Raw genomic sequence first — 24,030 nt, 5'->3', positions numbered from 1 at the left:
GCCCTGTGTCTCCCTGGAGGCGGGGGCAGTGGTGGCTGCAGCCCTGGGATGTCATCCATCCCTGTAAGTGATACTGGCGGGCAGTCGGCAGACAAGCTGGGGAGGCCACCCCGCCTGCGCCTGTCTCTCCCTCCCGCCCTTGTCTCTGGCTGCCCCCCAAATCTGCTCCCTGATGTCTAGCCGGGCAGCCAGCATGCCAGAATGCCTCAGGGCCCGGGCCTGCATTTCTTTTCCTGTCATACTGTCCTTGCAGGTTTACCCTCCTCTGAGTGGCCCTGTCCCAACGGTGGGCCTGTGTTACAAGGGTGCCTGCCCACTCTGGTCTCCCATCAGAAGAAAGCTGTGGCTACAGGGAAACAAGTGCTCCAGACACAAAATCTGCCACTCTGGATGCTCTTGCTACACAGGAATGTACACACACACACACACACACACACACACACACACCCCATGACCATAATCTGCATTTTCTTCACGTGCTTTGATATAATTCCCATGACCCAGAAGCAGACCCTGTGTCTCCCACACGGTGGGGTCCACCTCCTGTGAGCCCCTCCAAGGACCACTGAAGGTACTACTTACATGGGGTGCTCAGGGGGCCGGGGAGAGTCGGAGATGGGCAGGGTGGGGGTCCCACTGGCAGGGGGCCCTCGGCTTCTGGAGTCCCTGAGCCCCTCCTCACTGAGTTGAGAATGTCAGTGATCCTGGGGGCTGGGGTGGAACAGACAGACATGAACACGGGTGGGGCAGGGGTGGGGGGGCATTCAGGAAAGAAACCTACAGGCTGAGAGCCAAGCCGGGCGGGGGGCAGGGGGACAGAGGGGAACATGAGGGATGGAAGGGAAACATAGGGATGTAGGGAGACCTAGGGGGGAAACGGGATGTGGAAGGAGGCACAAGGAGGAACACAGATGCCTTTGTCTGTCCAGGTGGGCTGAGCTGGAAGCTGTTGTGGGCAGAGGCTGCCCTCCAAGGAGAGGCAACCTGGCCCACAGGAAGCCAGAGGACAAGGCTGCATGTAACTGGCCCTTGGGAAGTGTGTGACAGGTGAGTAAAAGGAATGGATGAGGGAGAGAAATGATGTCAAGAGGAAGCATGATTCTGACCCATGTGGACACAGTGCAGGCCAAAGGAAGGCCAGGCCTCTTCTCCATACTGTGTCCTTGTCCATGAAGCCCTAGCTGAAGTTCCCATTCCAGCATTTTCCTCGGCCCTGGCCCCACCCCCCCAACTAAGGAGTGGTGCTAGGGTGAGGGGCACATCAGGAGCCAGGGGCAATGCTGGAGCAGGCTCCTAGGCACTGTGACCAGGGCAGGATAGGCTGGGCATGAAGTCAGTGATGCTAGAAAATTCTCCACAGAGAGGGTCTGAGGGGGACCTAGGAGGGACAGCTCACTGCCCAAAAATGGGACAGATCCTCTGAGGGAGAGGCCTGGAGCTGATAGTGGGGAGGGCGGCGTGCAGGAAGGGAGTGAGGGTGAGAGATGAGCAGAAGGGACTGGGCCCTGAAGGGAGAAGCCAGGTACTGCCCTGCTGAGTTAGCGCGTGTGCCCCAAGGAAGCCCAGTCAGGCTTGGATGCCATGGGTATCCTGGCCTCGGGGACCTGGGCCGTGCACAGCAGGTGCAGGAAGCTGAGCTCTGGCCATTCACAGGGAGCCCTTGGCAGCAGAGGCAGCAGGCCTGGGGGCCACTACTTACACGGGGCAGACAGGGGGCCTAGGAGACCCGAAGACAGGCAGGGCGGGGGCCCCACTGATAGAGGGCCCTCGGCTTCTGGGGTTCCTGAGCCCCTTCTCACCGAGTTCAGGATGTCAGAGATCCTGGGGGCTGGGTGGAACAGACAGACATGAACACGAGGCAGACAGACATATGAGGAGATGACAGAGCCGAGAGGAAGGAGGGAGGAAGTGGGGCCCTGTTCTCATCCCAAGTTTCCCCATCTGGGGCCTATCTCAGGACCAAGAAGCCCCTGGGGGAGAGGGGTAGAGAGAGGCCTGGGTGGGCCCTGGAGACCATGGGGTCAAGGCCTGATTCTTCAGGACTGTCCAGTGGCCATGAGCAGGAAGGTGGGCCAGGGCAGCCTCCCCACAGGCCAGCAGAGGGCTCTGGCCAGGGTGTACATAGAGGTGGTACTCATTGGACAGAGGCAGCCATAGGGAGTCCCACTGTGGGGACTATGGTGAGGACTGGGCTAGAGCCAGCAGTCCAAGCTCAGAATCTCCCTTGGTTTGAATGTCCCCTCAGACAAGTTTGCCAGGCCCTTCAAAGTGTCCCCACAGCAGCAGGGCCCAGGCTACTTACACGGGGCTGGCAAGGGGCTAATGGGAGCTGGAGATGGGCAGGGCAGAGGCCCTTCGGCTTCAGGGGCTCCTGAGCCCCTCCTCACCAAGCTCAGGACATCAGGGACCCTGGGGACTGGGGCAAAACAGAGGCAGGTGGATGGGCCACAGGCACTTGGGAGAGAAGGTGGCAGGACCCGTGCAGGGCCAGAATGGGGAGGAAGGAGAACCCCAGACCACTTATAGGAAGCTTGGGAGACAGAGGTGGGGAAAGTCACCCCTGAGGCTCATTTGGTGGCCACTAGCTAGGGCCTCTAGTGGCCAGGCCAGGAAATGGGAGTGACAGTCGTCACAGCAAATGATGGCCACTGGGTCAGCCCTGGCTGTGTACTAGTTGTGGCCTGGCAGAGGGGAGGGGTGTCTCTCTAGTACTACAAAGCTGAGCTGAGGGGTTGCTCTTCCGTCCCGTCCTGAGGCCTGACCTACCTCAGCTCCACCTCTGCCCTGACCTCCCCTGGCCCCCTGAAGGCCTGAGGCCCAACCACTCCCTCACTGCTCCGTGTCACTCTGGCCAGGCTGAGGAAAGAACCCTGAACCGGGAGGGATGGGTGGCCTTCATGGGGCCTGTTTCAGTCTGTGGGGGAAATATACACACATCAGCTCTCCCCTGTTCAGGGCCCAAAGCCCTGTTCTCACCTCTGCTCTGAAGTATGGAGGACACCCAGGGGTAGCATCGTAGCTGGTAGGGTGGGTAGGAGCAGAGAGGAAACCCCACCCATCTGACACCCCATAGGCAGCTAAGGGCCTATGTATGCAAGGGGCAGCCTGGAGGCATCAGACCCCATCCTGGGGAGGCAGAAAAAGTGGGAGAAAGGCTGGGTACTCACTGGTGCCAGGTACTCTGGGGTCTTTTGGGGGAACACACAAAACCACTGGCCAGGCTCAGTGTGGGGAGTGCCCCCACCCCGGAGTATGGCAAAGAAGCCCATAGCACAAGGGGCTCCTGAATCAGCAAAGAAAACACCGAAACGCCATTTGGCCTCCCGACCACTCATCGTGTGCAAGCTGCATGGAACTTGAAGCTTAAGGAACTTAAAGAACAGAACAACATCTTGAGCAAATTCTACCCACACACTTGGTCCCCCATAGAAACTGATCTGGCCCCTGGAACAACAGAGAACCAGCCCCAGTGCCGGGCCCTGGCTTCCTCACTTGGACACTGTGTTTCAGACACACTCTGGCCAGGCTGGGCAGGCCTGGACATCAGGCCCCTCAGCCATTGCACACACAGCCCATGAAACAGGATACAGACCCTGGGAGGCCCACCCACCCCGAAGAGCAGCCCAGCAAGGCCAGGAAAGGCCTCCATGCAGGTACCTTTGGCATCTTCATCCTCTATGGTTGTGTTAGTGCTGTCGGAAGACTCCTGAGGAAACAGGAGAGGTGTGGTTCAGAATGTGGTCAAAGACAGATAGGAGGCAGATGACAGCAGGAACCAGCCCAGACTCTGAGTCAGACCTCAGTCTGGCCACTCCACAGGGACTCAGGGTGCCTGGGTCCCATCCCTGAAATCCTCAGGGAGCAGTGACTGGAGAAGGCTCCCCACTTTGTGTGGGTTCCTAGGAGAGCATCCTCCTCCTTTCCCCAGGGCTCATTCTGTCCCCTGCAGGCTGCGTCCACCCACTTCCCCAACAGCAAAGGCCTCAACTTCACCTTCCCCAGTGAGACCCTAGGACACTCAGCTGACTAACAAGAGAAAACTGGCTTTTTGAAACTCCAAGACCTGAAACACACAGGATTTGGGTGCTGTAGAAGGCCCTGGAAGCCTATGCACTCAGCAGACAAGGTGAGCAGCTTTCAGATGTGTGATCCCTTCTCCCAAAAATGGTGAGCCACCCCCCCATAGCCACATGCCCCTCCCAGGCCTGTCCCAGGGAGACACTGTCAGCCAGGGACAGCCCCTGCCATCCTGTCTTCCGTGTTCTCAGAAGGCCTGAGAAGCAGAGGGAACATCACAGGTCTCTGTGGGACCGCTCTCCAGCACGGATACTGCAAGGTCTCTGCTCTGGGCCACAACTGGGGGTCTTCAAGTGTGGAGTCAGGGTTTATCCCAGCTCAGAAGTCTCTCATAGGGAAACATGACCCCACTCCAGGCTCACAGGACCCAAGGGACACTCGCCACTCAGGTGGGAGGAAGCTAGACCTTTGGTGCCGAGCCCTGGGGTTGCCAAAGCTCCCTAATCCTGCCACGGAGAATGGCCTGGGTTTTGGCAGAAGGATATAGAGGTCCCCACAGAGGCACTTTGGAGGCTTGTCAGGGAGCCCAGGCCCAGGTGTGACTTGACTGCTGTACTGGAAATGGCTTAGCCTCCTGCCTGTCCCTCCCACCACACAGAGAGCCAGCCCCTCCCCTGCCCCAGGAGATGACGCCAGTGTGATGGGAGCGGATGGCAGAGCACAGAAGAGCAGGGGGTGGGGGTCTGCTCGGCAGAGGTGCCGCTGGGGCCACGCCAGGGAGCAGGAGGCATAGGGTAGCCAGAGGGGCGAGGATGGAAGTTCCTGAGATGTAGACTGGCCCCAGCATCTGGGGCCCAGACCCACAGCCTGGTGGGAGGGAGCTGGTCATGTGGTGATATGCGTGGCTGTGTGAACCCTCTTTTACTGAGTCATTGTGTCCCCTGGGCAGTTTTTGTGAACTCTGCCTGCCTTGAGGGACAGGCCACTGCACACCTGCCCTCCACTCTGGGCACAAAGGCTTCTCCAGGTCACCGTCCACACCCTCCTCCTGGGCCCACACCTCCTGCCCGAGGAAAGGGTGAGGAGTGGGGCGGTGGCAGTACCTTAATCCCGTCCACTGGGTTATGGATAACGGTGGTTTGAGGCTCCTACAGAAGGCAGCAGACAGAGGAAGGAAAGAGAGGGAGAGTGAGAAAGAAGGAAGCAGAGGACAGGGTGAGCCAGGGAGACAGAGGAGTGGGTGGTGGCCAGAGTCCACCCAAAGAGAGTGCAGAGCAGAGGGACAGGGATGGAGACGCAGGTGGTCAGCAAGATGGCCCAATAGGAATGGAGGCAGCAGGCAGTCAGCGATGGCCCTGAGTGGAAGAGCAGGCTGGAGTCGGACTAATATGGCAGAACCCATGGACCTTCCCAGACTGAAGATGGGGACCAACAGCAGTTGCATATGTGTGGGGGCTCTGCCTTGGGGAGTTCTCCCCACCCTTTGCTGCCTGCCCTTCTGCCCCAGCATGGTGGGGCATAGGCTTGAAGATGTCACAGGGGTGGGGGTGGCACGTGGGATGGATGGGGTCTGAGGGAGGGCTGGCTGTGAGGCCGGCTCGTGGACCCTCACTGCTGGGAGGTGTTGCGTTAGCTGGCACATGGCACTCTCCTGCCATGGCCTGGCTGCTCTGGGCAGCTCCTCCACAGGACAGCTTTCCCTTCCTGGGAGGTTCCCCCCAAGCTCAGAAGAGCCATTTGGCCAAGCTAGCCTTCTAGTCTTGGGCTGTCTCCCCAGAAGCCCCTCCTGGAACCCACAGAGGTTACCAAACATACTTCTAGCAAATTCCAACTCCTCAGGGCAGCCCAGGTACAAGGTGCTCCAGCAAGAGCTGGGGCCCACCAGCCACAACCGCAACCCTTCTAGAAACATCAGCTGTGATGTCTACCTGCACAGGAGCCTCCAGGGCAAGGGGGCCAGAGCTGGCAATGTGCCCTGTTGAGCAAGGCACTGTGGCTACCCTCACCCGTCCTCAGCAGGGAGCTCCCAGGCCTCCCGGGATAGCACCCACAGACCAGCAGGTGTCCTGGTTGTGACAGCAACACTTACAGATGGACACACCCAGCCTGGCTGCTTTACTGGACACCTCCCCACCACACCTGGAAAGGCTTCTCCTGCTTCCTCCGGGACCCACTGTTCACCAGTGCAGGCTGCAACCTCTGCAGAGCCCAGCCTCACCCCCTGTAAGATGGGTCAGCCTGTAGAAGGTGGGAGTCCCCAGGGTGATGGGGACTTGGGGCAGTCCCCTTGTTTTCTGCCTCACAGGCCTCTTGCTGAAGCTTCTAGCAGGGGAATGGCCCCAAGTCAGTAAAAGTGGGAGACCAGGCCTCTCCCCTGCATCTTGAAGAAGGCCTCCCCCAGAAGCCCTGCACCTGCCTGAGCCTGACAATCCCAGACAGTGGCATTTCCTCCCCTTCCATGCCACTCCATTCCATGTCCATGTGGGATTGGTGGTGGCAGCTGTGTGTCTTCAGAGACAGGCAGGGTCAGGCCAGACCCCACCTCATGGGACTTCTCTGACAATAAGGTGTGGGAGAGGCAGGGGCTACAGAGTTCAGTACCAGGGCAGCAGGAGGAAGCGATCCTTTGGGGCTGGTGATGGCCGAACTGTTTTTGGTGCTGTTTGTCTGGGGCTATGAAGAGAGAGAAGACAGTATTAGGGGGAGAAGGGACACCCATTTCCCCTCCCAGAGCTAAGGTGGCACCTCACCTTGACTCCATCTGCTTTCTTGTTGAGCAAACTCTTGGCTGCTGTATAGGGAGGGAAGGAGGCATAGTGAGTGCTGGGGGCCTGGGACCCCCTGCAGCCCTTGTCCCCCTCCCCCACTTCCCCAGGAAAGAAACTCAGGACCCAAGGCAGGTATGGCCTTGGTCCCCAGGCTGTCCTTGAGCAGCAGCAGAACCTCCAGAGAGGGCTGGGCCAGGACGCCCAGGGACCCTTGCTCCAGGAGGGACCCTCCCCCGGCATCCTCCTTGACCCTGGGCTCCCAGGAGCCTTCCAACCCGGTACCCCTTGGCTCCCAAAAGGAAGACAGGATGCCAACCACCTCTGGGGATCACATCAGGTCAGGGGAGTGGGTAGTTGAGCAGGGAGGAAAAATCATGCCTGCTGTGCCCTCCACCATTCTCTGTGGAGAATAGGCTGCAGACGGCTGTCTACACCAAGGAGGTCTGTCCCAGCCCCAGTACCTGCCGTGCTCTCAGCCCCGCCTCCCTCCTTCACCAGGGCCAAACAGCTTGGCCTCACTGTTCTCCCCTTGAGCTTTCCCAGCAGCCCTGGCCATGGGGCCACTTCTTGCTGGCTCCTTTGCCCATAAGCCCTGGTAGACACTCAAGCCTGACAGATGGTCTCCTTGATCCCAACACCCCCTCAGAGGTCAGGGTGGGCCTGGATCTGCCCTGTCTTCCTCTCCCAGCACCTACACCCTCCATAGCAGAGGTAAGAATTTTAATTACAGAACTTAAAAAGGAAAAAAAAAAAGAAGAAGTCAGCTTACCTTACAGAAAAGGAAAGGTGAGGAAGGAAGGGAATAAGAAAGAAAGAGAAGAAGAGAGAGAAAACAAGATTTGTGTCGGTCCAGGCAGCCCGTACACAGGGCAGCAAAGCCAGTCCGTCCTGGCCAGCGCTCCCCAAGAAGAGCCAAATGGCCGTGCGGCTGGAACAGCAGGGTTAGAGAAGCAGCCAGGGGTGGCACAGCATAAGGGGCATGGGGTCCCCTTGCCCCCGAACCTAGAGAGGAAGGAGGTGGTACAGCTCCCTATCTGCCTGGTCTGACTGGCTGGGCCCTGGTTGGCCATACCTGACATCAGGCTCTCCTGCCTACTAGAGGGGAACCTGTGCTGCCCGTGGCAGGCCTGAGTGGAGACATGGGGACAGGTACACTTAGACTAGGGCTGTGGCATTCTCGATCGCCCCCCTCAGTAGTAGCAGCAACAGTGTCATCCTGCAAAATCAGAAGTGCAAATTCCCAGGCCACCTCTCCCTCCTGAGTCGGAACCCTAAGGTGGGGGCTGGTGAGGAGGGCGGGGGTGCAGGGAATGGTGTCAGCATCTATCCATAGGCCCAAGAGTAGTTCTGACACCTGGTCTTCTTGTGCTACATTTCATTTCAGAGACCAGGCCACTGCTTATTGACCACCTTCCTCCCTGGCCAGCAGACCACGACAGGTCCTGCCAATGGGGGTGGGGGCATGAGACCATGGCTGCCTGACAGCTACACACTGTCTTGGGATCCTGCAAGTCACATGGACCAGTGCTGTGGTGGGCACATGGTTTCTGTTCCCAGCCTCCTGTCTCAGGATCCGTTAACTCTAAAAGTTCTGTATGAAACCCAGGGATCCCTACAAGATCCATGGACCAGAAACCCAACTCCTGGTCTCTGTCCTATGCATTTCATCCTTCTAAGACCTGAGGTCCCTGGTGAAGATGCAAGGACCACCTCCCTGTCACCCCAGGGCAGTCCTGCCAGGTGGGTTCCCACCTATTGTGCAGACTGTGAAACACAGGCCCTCAGTCCGGCTGAACTCTGGCCAGACTACTCCTGGCCAAGCACAGCTTCCACCACTTCCTGTGGTCCCAGCCCTCTCTCTCCTCCCTCCCCATCTCTCACACACACTTCATCCTCAGAGACATCTGCCCAGCACCAAGAACCTGGGCCAACCCTGGTACAGGAGCCAGGCCCTGTACTGCTGAGGCTGTGGCTTGCAGAATCTCTCAGTTGGGGAACAGGCTTGTCCCTGGGGCCCAAGGAAGGCAACACTCAGCCCAGCCCTTCTTGAGACACCTGTCGTGGGTGACTGAGCAGCAAGGGAGGGACCTCTACCCCTCTAGGAACACAGATTTCAAAGGTGGCAGTTTTAATGAGCTGTTAGCAGAAGGCTGGCCTGACCCTGCGCACATCAAGCTGGGTTCAGAAGTGGAACCAATACAGGCCAGTATTAGTCGGAGACAGTCTATTTGGCATGGTCCCCTCCCACCTTCCCCCTCAGACATCCTGAGGATCCTCACAGGAAAGGAAGCACTGGGTCCCCCAGTCTATCAAAACCCACATTTCCAAGCTGCACTACTAGAGATGTTAACAGTTATCCACAGGACGTCAAAGGACAGAGTTAAGTCAGGGGTGCGTGTGCCTCTGAGAGTAGGCCATGACTGTGGCCCAGGCCTGGGAAGCCCTGGCCTGTGTTTTGACAGCAGCTCTTGGGCAAGTATTGGGCACTGTGAGACATGGCTCTTGACCATCTGTTTCCTCGACTTCTTTCTCCAAGAGTCTTGTGTGTCCTGAACTAACAACAGACTTGTTGTGGCCAGGAGCCTCTCCTTTCACATACACCAAGTTCAAAGGCAGATAAACCTTCAGGATGCTCAAGTTAAAAGCATTTATGAGTGCAGCCGGAGCCAAAGGGTGGACGGAACAGCCACGGGATCCCAGACACCTAAGCTGGGGGTGGGAGGGGACCTGCAGGCCTGTGCCGGACCCTGATAGCCATGGGTTTCCTTAGATCTCCTATCTGTTCAGTTTGAAAGGGACTGTGAAAGCCTAAGTGTAACATGCTGCATACAGCAAGGGTCTCCCTGCTGGCTGAGGTTGCCTGCTGTCCCACCAGAATGTCTGACAGACACAAGGAGACCCCTGACCCATGTGCGGCTGGGTAGGTGGGACCCTCAGCCCCACCTCTGCCTCACCCCCTAGCTGGTTACCCTGGCAGCCATGCTGGGCTCCGTCCACATGCACTGACCACCCTCCAGGAAACATTGGCCCTCGACACCCAGGGCAGAGCCACACATGCAGGTGGCTTCATGCACCGTGGCTCCTCACTCACTTGCAGGCAGGCGGGCATGGCAGCAGGAGCCCCAGGCAGAGCATGGCTCAGAGGTGGCCTGTCTCATGCCACTGTCCCCTGGGCAGCGGGGCCTCCCCAGGAGCCACAAGTTTTCATGTTTTTCTAACCAAGTCTCTCCCTCCCCCATGGGCTTCAGTTGAAAAAGGCTGTAAATGTGGACTTGGGACTGTTCACTGGGCCCCTGTGGGGAGCACAGACCCCTCCCAGGATGGCCTAGGCATCCCGCGGAAAGGTTCTCTGTTTTCTGTCTGTCCGTGAAAGCTTCGCTGTGGCCCTGGGAAGTTGTGAGGTGGAGCCAGGTGGGTGTACAGGAAGGGTGGCGCCTTGGAAGGGCGGTGCCCACACTCTGGAACCTGCCCCTGTCCCCAGCTGACCCTGGAGGCTCCACAGGAAACTGAAGTTTGGCCAGTGAGGGGCTTGGGTTGGCTCTGTACACTTGGTGGTGGTCATCTGCATGCCAGCCCTCAGTCTGGGTGGTGACTGTGGGGCCCACGAGGAGGTCCCAGGGGGTCTGTCCCCCAGCTCCTGATGGAGCAGGGCCCCCAGAAGCAGGTCGGCAGAGCCGCCTCTTCCCTCACAGGGTTTGGGACCAGGTGAGAAGGGTTTCTAGAAATAACTCAAGAGAAGGCCTTTGGCGTCTCCTCAGCACTGAGGCCACCTCCACTCTTGCTCTGGGGCAGGCATGTCTGGGGGACCTCTGCAGCACAGACCACCAGCTCCTCCTGCCCCAAAGGAGGGACCCACTTTGGGCCCCATGCTCCTTTGGAGCAATATCCCTACCTCCCTGCCCCCAGGGCATCCCTTCCAGATTCAGACCACATTACCCGCCCCCCCAGTGGCAGGCCCAGTGGCTCCCTGTGAAGTCAAGGTCATTCTGAATGGAGGTCTCCAGACTCCAGAGGATCTCAGCCAAATATGTCCTGAGGGCTTGACATGACCAGGGCTCACCAAGCCAGCACCTCCTCTTATAAATGACAAGACAGGTCGGGGGGCTGCCTTCCTGCCCTTGGGTGGGGCTCTTCTGGAATGTGACCCCAGCGGGAGCAGGGCTCCCGGGGGGCCTGCTAGCCTCTGGGGAGGCTCTTGGGGCTTAGCCAGAGGCTGCGTGCAGCGGGGGGCTGCATGCCAACAGGACGGATGGGCGTGAGCGGGTGGACGCTGGGCAAGACACATCTACCTTGTTCCACCAGCCCCATGGTGGTGCCGGAGGCCGCGGTGGACATTGTGGCCGGAGCGGTGGTCTGTCTGCCCACTGTTAGCACCGGGTTAGAAACGAGGGGGGAAAAGGGGGGCGGACACAGACGGGGTGGAGGGGCGAGGTGAGGAAAGAGAAGAGACAAAGGAAGCAGAAGAAGATTAGAGTTAAAGTTTAAGTGGCAGATGGCTGCAGAATCCCTTTCTCAGAGAGTGAAACAAGATTGGATCGACTGAATACCAAAAAGCCTTTGCCTCCTTTCTCCTTAGAACACCCCAGTGGGGCTTCTCATGCCCGGTGGGGGTATGCCGGGCTCACAGCAGACAGGACAGTCCCATTAGTGTTGGTGTGACTGTGCGTGCCTGTTCACGGCAGTGCAGTATCACAGCAAAGTAACAGGAAGGGGGCAGGGTGCCAGATGCAGACAGACAACCAGAGACAACCATAGACGCTCGCACACTCAGTGTCAGACGACGCAGAAGCCACAGGCATAGCTATCTGGGCGCTGGGGCCAACACCGGATCCCCTGGGTGGGCCTGCAGTGCCCTGGGCCCCAGGGGGGTCTGTAGCAGACTCTCTAAACTTCATTTTCCCACCACTCACTCTGAGTAACCAGGGTAGGTGCCTCATCCAGATGTCACAAGGGAGGTCCCTGGTGCGCCAACCTCACACTTACCAACCCCCCTTCTGCCACCTCCCACATACAACATGATGCTCAGAGAGCTGAAAACAAGGAGATCACAGGGCTGCCCTATAGAGACCTAGACAGACACACGTGGCAGGCTGGGTGGTGGGCAGCACAGACACTGAGGCATCAGGAAAGGGACACAGACCCAACATGACGGAGATGGGCAGAGGATGGCAGAGCCCAGGTGGCTGCCCAAGAAAGGGGCCCAGGATGCCTACTGGGCAGGGCAGTAGGTCTCAGAGCTGAGGGCAGAGGCCAGGCACTGGCCAGATGTTTTGGTGGAGAGGGTCTGAAGGGCTGGTGGGGACAGAAGGGCTTCTTGTCACATGCCATCTGCAGGGCAAGAATGGCATATCCTCCTTGGAGAAGAATGTCTCACCTGAGAAATTCCGTGTGGCCAGCATGGTGGTGAGGATGGCTCCCTGAGGAGAGACAGAGCCAGGGCAGCCCTATTAGTCTTCTGGCTTCTGACCAGAAGATCCCACCTACCAGCTTGCAAGGTCAGTCTTCCCAACAGGAAGAGTTCCAGGAACCTAGCAGCTGCACCAAGGCAGAACACCTACATCCACAATTAAAGCACACCCAGGATCCCTAATTCCATCACCAGCCACAGCTACAAGACTTCCGAGATTCAGGCACTGCCTGCCAGGACCACCTGTCACCATAGCAGCACCTCTGCACTCATCCCGCCTCAGGCCTGGGGCAGTGGAGGCTGTCTTTGGGAGTTTTGGGGAGAACTAGTCAGGCAGTGGTCCCAGGGCTTGGGGAGATGGCTGGGTCAACCAGACAGGAGGTCTGCTCTGCCCACCTCCCTCCCTGACCTCCTTTGCCCATAAGACCAGCATTTCTCTGTGCTCTCCTTAGCAACCTGGCCCTATGGGCCAGGCCTGCAAGAGCCTCAGGATGGACCCTACCGGGGGGTCCCCAGGATGCCCCTCTCAGGGCTGCTTGAGGCATCATGGCTAACCAGGAGGGGCCAGTTCTGTGCGTGGGACCAAGGCCAGACCTGGGCCCTAAGACTCTGGACTGTTTGCAGGGCCTGTGAAGGAGCACAGTCTTGGGGCTTCCCTCTCCTACTGGGCCAAATCAAACCCTGCTGACAGTCCCCTTCTCCCTCCCCCCAGCATGGGGCATGTCAGGTCGTGACATGCTAGGGGGCTGAATGGTGCCTCACCTTGAGCTTTCTCCTGGCATTAAACTTCTTCAGACACTCCACAGTCTCCTGTCTGTGCATCATAGAAGCCACAGTGGAGCGTTGCTGTGGGGAGAGGAGAGGTCACCAGTAACAGGGAGCTTGAGAGGTATCAGCCTGTCCCCGAGGGAGACAGAGACTCAGGGGGACATAAGAAGGGTAGCAGGGCTTGCAGTATCCAGGGACCCCCAGTGCTGAGAGCCACCAAACACGACCACAACAAGAGGACACCTGTTCCTCCCTGCTGTCTCTGTTGCCTGCAACTTCAAGCCTTGCCCTTTACTGGGGTCTGGAGGGAGGTACCTGCTGTGCCCTCAATGTCCGCAAGGTCCTGTCCTCATAATCCACCAGCGTGTCGCAGGCCAGAGGTCATGAGAGTACCAGTTCATCCAGAGACTGGCTGGATGCAAGGATCAGAACCCCAGGACCAACCCATGGGCCCTCACCACCTTCACTCACCAGGAGCCAGCCCCTAGCAGGTGACAAGGACAACTTACACAGACCCATGGGTGCTTCAGGGCCTCGTGGGCTGTGATGCGCTTCGCAGGGTTGATGGTCAACATCTGGTTGATAAGGTTTTTGGCTTCTGGGGTGACAGTGTCCCACTCGGGGGATGGAAACTGCAGAAAGAAACAGTGCCCATCCAAGGCTGAAGCTTCCTTCCCAGGCAGGGAGGGATCAGGAGTAGAGGAGGGCAGGACCCAGGGAGTGGCCACAGGAAAGCCCACCCCCACCCCCCTGGGTGCACTCACGTCATAGGCCCCAGCCTTGATCTGCTGGTAGAGCTTGTGCTGGTCCTCGTCCCAGAAGGGTGGGTAGCCCACCAGCAGGATGTACAGGATCACCCCTGTGGACAGGGACGTGAGCAACATAGCCCTGGGAAGGCCCTGGTTTCCTTTGTGTCCCACCCTCAACCCCTGCAGCAGGGCAGAATGGCACCTACATCCTGTTCTACACCCATCCTAGGAGCACAGGCCAGAGCCCTCCACTGTACCCTACCCAAGAGGAGACCCCGCCAGGTGGTTTGACAGTCCCCAGTCCCTGCATTCCTGGTGGTCCATTCTGCTCTGAGCTCAGACTACTACTGAGCACAGGTGGAGACAGATAATCATGGCAATTCAAAGTTGAGTGTCAGACCCCTGCCAAGGCAGCCCAAAAGCAGGTCTGACACATGAGCCTGGCCCAGGGCAGGGTCAGTCAGCTACCTGCACGCTCCAGGACAGAGGTGGAAAGCCCAGAGATGCCCCAAACACTGTTTCCCCCACCTTCCCCACCCACAAGTCTCACCACATGCCCAGATGTCCACGGGCTTGCCATACGCCTCCTTCCGCAGGACCTCAGGGGACAGATAGCCTGGTGTGCCCGCAAACCCTACGGAGGGGGAAGGGGCCGTGAGGGGCCGTGAGGGGCTGCCAGCACCCTCTGCCCACCCCCCCGGCACTCACCAAACCACGCCTGCTGGTCCCCTTGCACCTCGATAGCAAGGCCGAAGTCCGCCAGCTTCACCGCGGCTCCTTTGCACTTGCTGGCCAGGAGAAGGTTCTCCGGCTACAGGGAGGCGGCCGTGAGGACAATCACAGGAAGGGTGGGGGACAAAACCCGAGATGTGCAGGACAGGGGTACACAGTTCTGACCCCTTTCCGCCTGCACACACACAGGTGTCCCCAGGCATGGCTGGTCCCAAGCCTGTACTTTACAGTCCAACTTCCCTTGGGCACAAAGACAGGAACCCTAGCTTTTCAGAGGAAAGTGGGCTGCCAGTCCCAGCTTGGATTCTTTGCATCCCAAAACAGAAGTCTGGAGTATATTGGACACCCTTACAAGGGTCCCCCACAGTTTGGGATGGTCCTCACAACCTGAGACTCCCCTGTTGAAGGGACTGCACCGGCCCTTTCCCTCCTTTTTTTTTTTTTTAAATGGTACTGGAGTTTGAACTTCACGCTTGCTAGGCAGGTGCTCTACTGCTTGAGCCATGCCTCCAGCCCTCCCTCTTTTTATTCTGACACCATGTGTGGGGACTACTGAGGTTTGGGCACTCCCTGCTTCCACGATGGCCCTCTTTAGGGCAAGGAGGAACACCAGGTTCACAGTGTCCAGGAAAGAATATCCACCTACCAGGCACAGCTCTGGCCAACACTACCACATAGGACAGAAAGGATATCTCCTGCCCTGATCACCTCCCATCCACAGGAAAGTCTATGCAAGCCCTCGGGGAGCAGTGCCCTTGCTCAAGTTGAAGGGACATTTGGTCTCTGTCCAACAGAAACAGCCGAGGAGGAGGCTGCTGCCTCTGAACTTGAGAACAGCTGGGGGCCTGAGGGGTGCATTGACTGCTTTCTCCCCAGACTTTCCTGTCCAGCTTCCAGGCCTGGCAGGGACTGTATCATCTCCCAGGGTCCAGGTTGCTGGGCAGTGCTCAAAGCCTGGTAAGGGGCCTCATTGTTGCTGGCTGCCCTGGTCCCTGACCACCAGGGAGCTCCTGGAGCTTGGGATCCCCGATCCTCATAACCTCCCTCTCTATCTCAAACAAAGGGCAGCTGCTCTGATCATGCTGTGGCTGAGGAGCCATAAGTAGCCAGCAAAAAAGATCCCACACTGCCACTTAGCGTGCTTTTAACACAGATTTTACCTGGTGAAAAAGTGGCCCCAGGAATGGAAGTGTGTCACCCCTACACAGAGATATGTGCACACCCAAGCTAAGAGCTCAGGCCCCCCAGGCAGACCAGAGTTTCCCAAGGTTCTAGTTGTAGCCTGCAGAGCAGGAAGGACCAAGGTCTCTTGCTTTGTCAGGGGTGGGCAGGTGTCTGTCCCTGCCTGGAGCTCCTCTTTCTCCCTGGTGACAGGCAGGGTCACACTTGGCCCTGCCATCTTGATTTTGCCCAGGTGAGCAGGACAGGGTCTCAGGCTTCCCAGGGTCCCACATGGACAGGCTTCTGAGAGCCTGTCCTGTAGCCACCCTGTGCCCTGGGGATGGCAAATCTTTTGCAGAGAGCCTGGTGCCTACAATTCAGCACAAGGCAGAGAGACTTGGAGAGAGAGCTGGGAAGAGTTGACAGAGCCAGGCAAGGCTTGTTTTCACCACCCTGAACCCCCAGTTGCGTCAGCCCTCTGTCACCTGTGTCCCCACCTGCCAGGGCTGCATCTTGGTGGGAGTCCAGGAAGTAAGACCCTGCCCCTTCCAGCTCTGGAGACATTGGGCAGGATGTGTGCAAACATATCCCACACATGCATGCAAGTGCACGTGCAAACCCACACCTGCACACATATGTGTATGCACACATGCCCCTGTACCCATATGCACATGGTCCTACACACAGACATGTACACACACATGCATACTCACACTCCTCAATGCAAGTACACAGTATGTATACACACACACCTCCCCCTCAGCCCGCACTTCCTTTTACACCGCCTTCAGGTGTGGACGACAGATGCCTGGCACAGTGCAGGGTAGGAACTTACCTTGAGGTCTCTGTGGACGACCCCCATTTGGTGACAGTGAAGAACAGCCTCCAGGATCTGCTGGATGCAGTGACTGTGGCAAATAGCAGGCAGTTTAGTGCAAGTGGCCCTGGGGTGGCCAGGGGGTGGAGAGCAGCAAGAGGCACAGGGAGGGCAGCAGTGCTGCTCAGAAGGCAGCGCCAGAGCCACCAAAGTGACTTTTGGGAGGTGATACTCTGGTTCCAAGTTCGACCCTCCCCAGGCTCAGGCTGACCCCAAGCTGTGGGCAGAGAAGTATTCTATAAGACAAACTGTGGTGAGCATCGTGGGCAGGAGGGTGGGGAAACTAAGGCAGGGAAGGGCCAAGTGGACAGGGGTGGGGACATAGGTGCCCATGGTGTGCAGGCAAGCCCAGAACCAGGCCCTGTAGGCTCTGGAGCAGCAATGTTTACATTCGTAAACATGAATGTCAGTGCCCAATCCTGGAGGCAATGGGATGGCCAGAGGTCATGAACATTGGTACCCAGTCCTGGGGGTTGGTGGAGTGACCAAGGGTGAGGAAGGGGCTGGGGCATGGATTTGGCCCTTCTCCAACAGCTCCACTGTGCCTGGCCACATCTGGACATGGCAGCACTGCACTGAAAAGAACACCTTGGTCTCCTCCCCAGAAGCCCAGCCTCCTAATGGGATGATGGAGTCCTGAGATCTGTGGGGTTCAGAAGCAGCAGGCCTGTGAGAGACAGCCCCTCCTGCTCCCAATGTCACTAAGGCCCCACCCAGCGCTCAACAACCCAGCCTGGGCTTCCTAGCCCTGCTCTTGCTGATTGAGAGGAGGGGTCGTCGGGCAAACCAGGGCTCCAGTGAGAAGTTTCCCATGACATCCTCACCCTCTTTCTGGTCCCTCAGGGAGACCAACACCTGTTACTTGGGATGGCACTCAGCCCCATGGAGGCTTGGGGATTAGCTGTGTCCTTGCCAAGGCCTGCACGCCTGGGCCCAGCAAGCCTCACTGGAGTGGGCAGAGTGCAGCCTCCCAACAGGCTGTTGGGGATGGACCTTCCCCAGCCTATAGAGTGAGGGGGCTCTTTTCACCCTCCAATTGATACTTCACGCACCACTGTGTAGAAAGATTGGCTAGACCATGGGGCTATCTTGGACCCTGAGTTTTTCTGGGTGGGGTGCAGACTGCAGGTCTCGAGTTCTAACTTGAGCCTTTCCTCTAGCCATCTCCGTGGACAGCACAGCCCTGCTGGCAGGCTTTCCCACTGCCTGGGACACTCTCCCTCTGTGGCAATTTTTGTGGTGCCTGTAGTCTTCAGGAAGGGCTGAATCCCTGGACACCACCAGCAGGGGCCCAGCCTGCTCTATGCACCCCACATAGTGTGCTGAGGGCGGGAGTCAGTGCCTTCCTCCCTCAGTGAGCTTCCTTCAGCCTCAGCCTTTTGAGAGACAGTTTCAAGTCAGCCACAGAGCTGACAGAGTGGCTAAATTGGTAGAGTGCCTGCCTAGCAAGCATAAGGCCCTGAGTTACCCCAGTAATGCAAAAAAAACAAAAACAAAAACAAAAACAAAAAAACCCCAAACCCATCAAGTCCTGGACACAGCTCTGGGTCAAGCTGTGGCCTCAGTCTTCCCTAATCACTGCCCTTGAGGAAGCCATCCTGACCCTATGGCCAGTGTGCTGCATGCTGCCTTTCCCTCCTTTCCTCTCTGGCACCCTTGTCTGTTCATGCAGGGACCCAAAATAGCACCAGAGACCTCTTCAGCTATCCATGGGGTGTGTGGTCCGGAGTGCTGAGATCAAGTCCTCTGCTTTGCCTGGTCCACTTGTCATGCTTTGAAACCAGCCTGAGAGTGACCAGCACTAATGAACAAGGTGGTCAGGCAAGCCAGGGTTCCCCAGTAGAACACAGTTCTAGGGACATGCCAAACCAAAGTGACAACACCGATCTGCAGGTGGGATGGCATACCCACCCAGCTTACCAGCAGCCTCTCAGGCAGTCCTCACCCTCCAGGGACCTCTCCTCAGGTTGCTCTGGCCCTGGTTTCCACCTTCTGTTAACACCACACCAACCTCCCAGGCAGGGCCAACCCCTCTGGGATTTTCTTTATGTTCTGGGCAGTCTGGAAGTCATTTTTGTCATCAGAATCAATCCCAAGCAGCATTCTGAACATTGGCCAGGTTCTGGATGTTACTCTTACTGTCCAGGCCCTGCCCCAGGAACACTCAGCATCTTACTGGGTCCTTTTCAAATCTCTTATGAACTTTGGCTTTGGTTTTGGGTTTTGTAAGGGGTCTGGGTCTCACTATGTTGCCCAGACTGGATTTGAACTCCCAAGCTCAAGTAATACTCCTGATTCAGCCTCCTCAGGAGCTGTGACTGCAGATGTGTGTTGCTATGCTTGGCTCCCAAGATTTTTAAGAAATGGGTTCTAAACATTTTGAACTTTGCTTTCCCTGCTTTGCAAAAGTCTTGGACACCTTTGAGTTTCCCCAATCTCCAAAATAAAAATCTCATTTTATCCCAAGAGGAATTTCCAGCCTTTTTGGTTAAAAACAGGTTCAGAAAAGCCATTCTTGCTCTCTGGCAATCTGTCAGAGGCTCTTCCACTTCTGGTTGGCTGGCACCTGGGGCCTCCCAACACACCTGCCAGGGCCACATCTGTGAGCATGAGGACCGCTGCACCTCCCACCAGGTCAGGGTCCAACCAGATGGTTCTGGGCCACTCTGCCCTGACACCTGGTCTTTTGGCCTCTATCTTAGTATAATTTTGATTCCAGTCAGTAGGGAGTTCCACCCTAGGGCTAGTTAAGCTCCCCTCTTTTGCACACTCCTGCTGTGAATTTGAGGCAAGGGCTATGGGGTAATAACCCTCAGGGGCCCCCAAGTCAGACTCCGTTAAGCACCACTGCCTAAGGCACAAGATCCAACCAACCAGCTGCCTAATTCTCCCTCCCGGTCCAGGACCAGGCTCGGCAAGAGAGAGAGGAAGGCTGAGGCTGTGTAGGGGCTAGGGAGGGGCTGCCCTGTGGATGTGGATGCTAGAGTTGTCTCACCAGTGTGACCAGCCCAGGAGGGGCCACCTCACAGGGCTCCCTCATGCCCTCCCCTTCCCCTTGCCTGGGTCCTGGCACCTGCCTGGTCTGACTACTGAGCACCCTCCAGTAAAGCCTCAAGTCCCAGAAATGCAGAAAGTTTGTGAGAATGTTGTGGGGTGGAGCCCTACCTCTTCTGGGCCAGGTTCAGAGGCCCCCAAACACACAGGAGTACCTTGTACCCTTGGAGAGGGTTGGGGTTCCCCAGGAAGGGCTCTGGCTTGTAGGGGACAACACCGTGATTTCCCAAGGGCTCCTGGAATACAAATAGCCAAAGCACCCAGGAAGCCCCAGCCTCTCTTTTCCTCAGCACACCTGAGGCTGCTCAGTCCTGAGCAGGGGCAGCCCCCGCCACCTGCCACCAGCCTGTGTCAGGAAGGGTCCAGGCAAGGTAGAATTCCTGTTGCAAGCCAAGCCCACAGTGACCACCAGGAGGCGCTACAGGCGTGCCAGAGATGGACTGAGGCTGGATGCCAGTAAGGAGAGACAGAGGCTGCCCTGCAATAGGGCGGAGTGTTGATGCTCTCCAAGAACAGCTGACCTTGGAGCTGAGGGTGGCGCCCACTGGCCCCTCCACCCAGAGACGGGCTGCCTGGGGTGCGTGCCCCTCTGGTCTCCACTCTGTGAGGGAAGCGTTTTTGGTGGGGAGGGGTGGCTGGGGAGTGACTCCATGAAAGCCTCCATGGATCACAGGTCCTACAGGGACCCCACACCACACAGGAGGCAGAAGGATCCATACAGAGAACGGGGGGCAGGGCCGAAGGACATTGATGAGGAGGAAGAAGGAGCCTTAGATACCTCAGCAGATGTCTGGAAGGGCCATTGGGGACCCTCAAGTCCATCTGCCCAGCGGGCAATCCAACTCTAAGACATTTCCCCACCAGCATCTCACAGCAGAAAGGGTTCCACTCTACTTTCTGTTTCTCTTATAAGTAAAATGTAAAGAAAACATCACCTTCCTCCACTCCAATACAAAGTCCTTCCTGAAGGAAGTGGCCAGTGATTTTAGTCCCTTGGGATCTAAGGCCAAGAGGAACCACAACCTGTGCAACCTGTCCCTCTCCCTGACCTGGCCTCTGCTGCCTGGCTCCATGGGGAGGCCCAAGAGGCCAGGACAAGCCAGGAAAGTCACAGCTTCCACAGGGACTCAGGGCCTATTGTGAAGGGCAAGGCTACCTGCAGGTGCAGAGCAAGTCACATGAAGCTACTCTAAAACAGTAATATTCATTTTTCTTGATTAGAAATATAATTCATACTAATTAAAGAAGAAGGCCCAGGGTCGAGCCCCCTGACCGGCACCCTGGCTGGGAGGAGAGGTGGCCTCTTGGGCCAGTGCCGAAATTTCACATGTCCCCTGGCTTCTTCCCTCTGCCCCAGGGTGAGGTAAGCAACGGTGCAGGGGACCCTGGGAGAAAATCCAATGACACCTTTCCCAGCCAGGTGCACCAGGATACTTGGTCAACTTTCCTTTACCTTCTGCTGGAGCACGGTGGTGTCCAAGGTGGCCCTGGGAGGACACCATGGAAGGGGTGTCCTTTTGGGAAAAGCATTTAGAAAGCACTCATCTCTGGGAGGAAGGTGAGGTAAGAGGTGCCTGTCATGGGTCATGGACTGAGGCATTCAAGAGAAGGGTGACAGCATGTCTAGGACTGGCTGCTGCTCTTCCCTCTTCAGCCACCCCAAGCAGAGTACCCCTCATAGTACAGCAGGGCCAGCCTTCCTCCACCATGGCCATGCTTCTGTGCTGGTCAAAGACATATAGCTCAGAGAGCTCCCAGCAAGCCCGTGGGCCAAGTGACCCTTGCACCCAGCCACTCTCTGCAGGGGCCATGAAGGGAAAGGGCCCCGATGCACAGGAGACGATGTGCGTGACAGAAGTGGAAGCAGTGGGGCTGAGTTAGGGATGGGCCAGGAGTGAGAAAAAAGGACCATGCGGCTCCATACTCACCTGGCATCAGCCTCACTATAGTATTCTCTGGCCACAATGTCTTCAAAGAGCTCCCCACCAGTGACCCTGCAGGGAAAGCACATGGTCATGGATGCTAGAGACCCTTGTCATCCTGTCACCTCCATATCACCATCACCACCATCACCATCATCACAGCCATCACCTCGTTGCCACCGTCACCAACATCACAATCACCACCACCATCGCCACCACTGTCATCACCATCACCACCTCCACCCTAGTACTATTGTCACCTAGGACTGACAGCTTACCACGTGCTCACTCACTCACACATGATATTAATATTTCTGTCAGAACCATGCCATGCGATTCCATTTTTGGATGAAAAACACTGAGTTTCAGAGATTTAAGTGACATTCCCACAGAGTGGACAGCACAGGGGTTTCAGTCAGGTCTCTCCAGTGTTATACCCAGTCCTTGTGACTCTAATTCGAGGTCTGAGAAGAGATGGATTCAACCCCTCCCCCCAGGCCAGAGCTGTGGCCCTACACAGGAGTGAAGGGGCGAAGATATGGTGCCTGGAACTGGTCTTCCTGGTGTGCCAATGTCTTGAAGTACTCAACATCCCACGTCCAGGAGGAGAACAGAGATGCCAACAGCAGTGGGAAGGGTGTCTCTGTCCACATACCCTCCTGCCCTGGGTCCCTGAGTACGGGGTTGTCAGGACACAGTCAGAAGAGGCCTCAGGGAAGGAGCTACTGTCTGGAGGGCCTCTGAGAACCCGGAAAGAGTCTGGGCTGCCCAGGGGCAGAATGGGGCCCCCTGAGTCTGCCCAAGTCCCTCCTCCAACGTGGTGGCTCTGAGTCAGATGAAAGACACAATCTGGAAGCCCCCACCTGAGGAGGCCAGGCTCTCCCTGCAGAGGGGGCCTGTGGCCTCTTCCCCAGATCCCTCTTACTATGGCTGCAAGATATTTCTATTTCTCATTCATTCTGGAAGAAGGGTCTTGGGTCTTCCTCATTTTGTGCCCAGTCCTCAGGGCTGGCATGGCCCATGGCAGAGGTAACTGAGGGAGTGGGGACTGTTGAATGATGACCCTGGCATGGGTGGACACTGTGTTCTCAGTGTTGGAGAAAAATAAAAACAAGATGGGCTGAGTGTTAGGGTGTCCTTGCTCCAGGCTAAATGAAACCTGAGGACCCCAAGGGAACCTGGACACCCCTTGGAGTGAGGAGAACCACTTTCTCTATGGAGGAACTGTAAACCTGAGCTGCACTATCTGAGGGGGTGACAGTGCTGGAGTTGTGGCCCTGGGCTCAGGAGACCTGGGCTGGGCCCACTCAGCTGCCTGATCTTACTGTTGGCGTTTCCACCCTTAAAGTGGAAACAGAAACATGAAGGTGACAGGTGTTCATGCATATGTGTGTGCATGTGTGTGCACATGTATGAGAAGCAGAGGGAGCAAGTCTCAAGTGTGGCCCAGGGGAGGGGCTGATACCCCAGTGCTGTATGACTGACTGACTATTTAGGTCTTGATACATCAGCTTACAGAACAGGCTCTGTAGACCTTGTGTCTTAGTGGAGCACAGTGGCAAAAGGCCACCAATTCTTGGGCCAGAGCTACATCTCAGAGAACCCCCTGAGAAGTGCCTCACCTGGGCCAGGGCCAGGTCCACCCCAGGCAGCTTGTACTTTGGTCTGATGGGCACCTGGGACTCCTTGGCCAGGGCCATCTCCTGGTCCAGAACCTCAGGTCAGGATTTGTGCCTCCACTGAGTTGTTTGCTGGGGGTGGATTTAGGAGCAGGGCTGGCCCAGGAACGGTATAGTCTGGGAGGCTATTCCTCCTTTTCTTAGGCTATAAGGTCAATTGCAGGCTATAGCTTGTGGCCCACGTGGGAGTCCTCTCCTCGGGCCAGTTCCCAACATTTCCCAGCATGGAGATGGATACCTGTCAACCTTCCAGACCCATGCAGTCCCCAAACTGCCAAGGGACCTCACGGCTTCTAAGAGGCGACACAGCCCATTTAGAAGCTGCTGCCCTGGAGGCCACAGGGTTTGAGGAAAGGATGTGCAGGCCTTTGGGACTCACCACCCTCAGTCTTTCCCTACACCTGCCTGGTATGGGCTGGACCAGAGCAAGAAGTAAGCATCCCACACACGTGCACACACACAATCACACACTTTCTCTTCCCTTCACAGCTTCTGAACCACATGCAGCCATCTGTTGACTACAAGGTCACCCTTAGTCCAGGGCCTCTCTGTGTCCTGGGAAAAGAGACTGGCAGAGGAGAATCTGGGGCACAGAAGAGCTACAGTAAGCCTCCCCTGCAAGGGCATGGCAGCCAAGACTGTGCCTGGATCAGCCCTGGTTACCTAGCTGACAACTCCAGGCAGGCAGGGTCCTGTGGTACACACAGGGGTACCTGAGAGCTGACCAGGCCCACACAAGGGACAGCCTGGTCTCTCTTCATCAGAGACTCCCACGTGGGTGGAGGCCACTCAGTCCTGCACACCCCACAGCCTAAGCATCTGTCATTTGAGGGAGGAAGGGCTGAGAGGCAGCCTCACGGAAGGTGCCTGTGGTCACTCCTCAGCCTGTTGCTCAA

The 24,030-nt window shown here is 57.2% G+C and overlaps 1 protein-coding gene across 7 annotated transcripts in view; it reads right to left on the bottom strand.

The window, feature by feature from the left end:
- Camk2b (calcium/calmodulin dependent protein kinase II beta) overlaps positions 1-24,030 on the bottom strand; it is a 92,768-nt gene that overhangs the window by 7,204 nt on the left and 61,534 nt on the right. The window contains exons 5-20 of one of the 7 annotated variants that reach the window (XM_020163020.2): positions 21,462-21,527; positions 16,438-16,510; positions 14,418-14,520; positions 14,260-14,343; positions 13,725-13,819; positions 13,470-13,592; positions 12,955-13,038; positions 12,160-12,202; positions 11,075-11,149; positions 6,768-6,805; positions 6,619-6,690; positions 5,121-5,165; positions 3,658-3,706; positions 2,303-2,416; positions 1,700-1,828; positions 583-711 (exon numbers count right to left, since the gene is read on the bottom strand). In XM_020163020.2, coding sequence (XP_020018609.1) covers positions 583-711; positions 1,700-1,828; positions 2,303-2,416; positions 3,658-3,706; positions 5,121-5,165; positions 6,619-6,690; positions 6,768-6,805; positions 11,075-11,149; positions 12,160-12,202; positions 12,955-13,038; positions 13,470-13,592; positions 13,725-13,819; positions 14,260-14,343; positions 14,418-14,520; positions 16,438-16,510; positions 21,462-21,527 — 1,322 coding nt within the window. Of the gene's footprint in view, positions 1-582; positions 712-1,699; positions 1,829-2,302; positions 2,417-3,657; positions 3,707-5,120; positions 5,166-6,618; positions 6,691-6,767; positions 6,809-11,074; positions 11,150-12,159; positions 12,203-12,954; positions 13,039-13,469; positions 13,593-13,724; positions 13,820-14,259; positions 14,344-14,417; positions 14,521-16,437; positions 16,511-21,461; positions 21,528-24,030 lie in introns of all 7 variants that reach the window. The other 6 variants (XM_020163023.2, XM_074065436.1, XM_074065437.1 and 3 more) reach the window with 6 other exon arrangements.

This window comes from Castor canadensis, chromosome 2, assembly GCF_047511655.1.
Source record: "Castor canadensis chromosome 2, mCasCan1.hap1v2, whole genome shotgun sequence".
NCBI classification, from domain to species: domain Eukaryota; kingdom Metazoa; phylum Chordata; class Mammalia; order Rodentia; family Castoridae; genus Castor; species Castor canadensis.
Note: the sequence above shows the minus strand (reverse complement) of the source record. Positions and strands in the feature narration are given on the sequence as shown.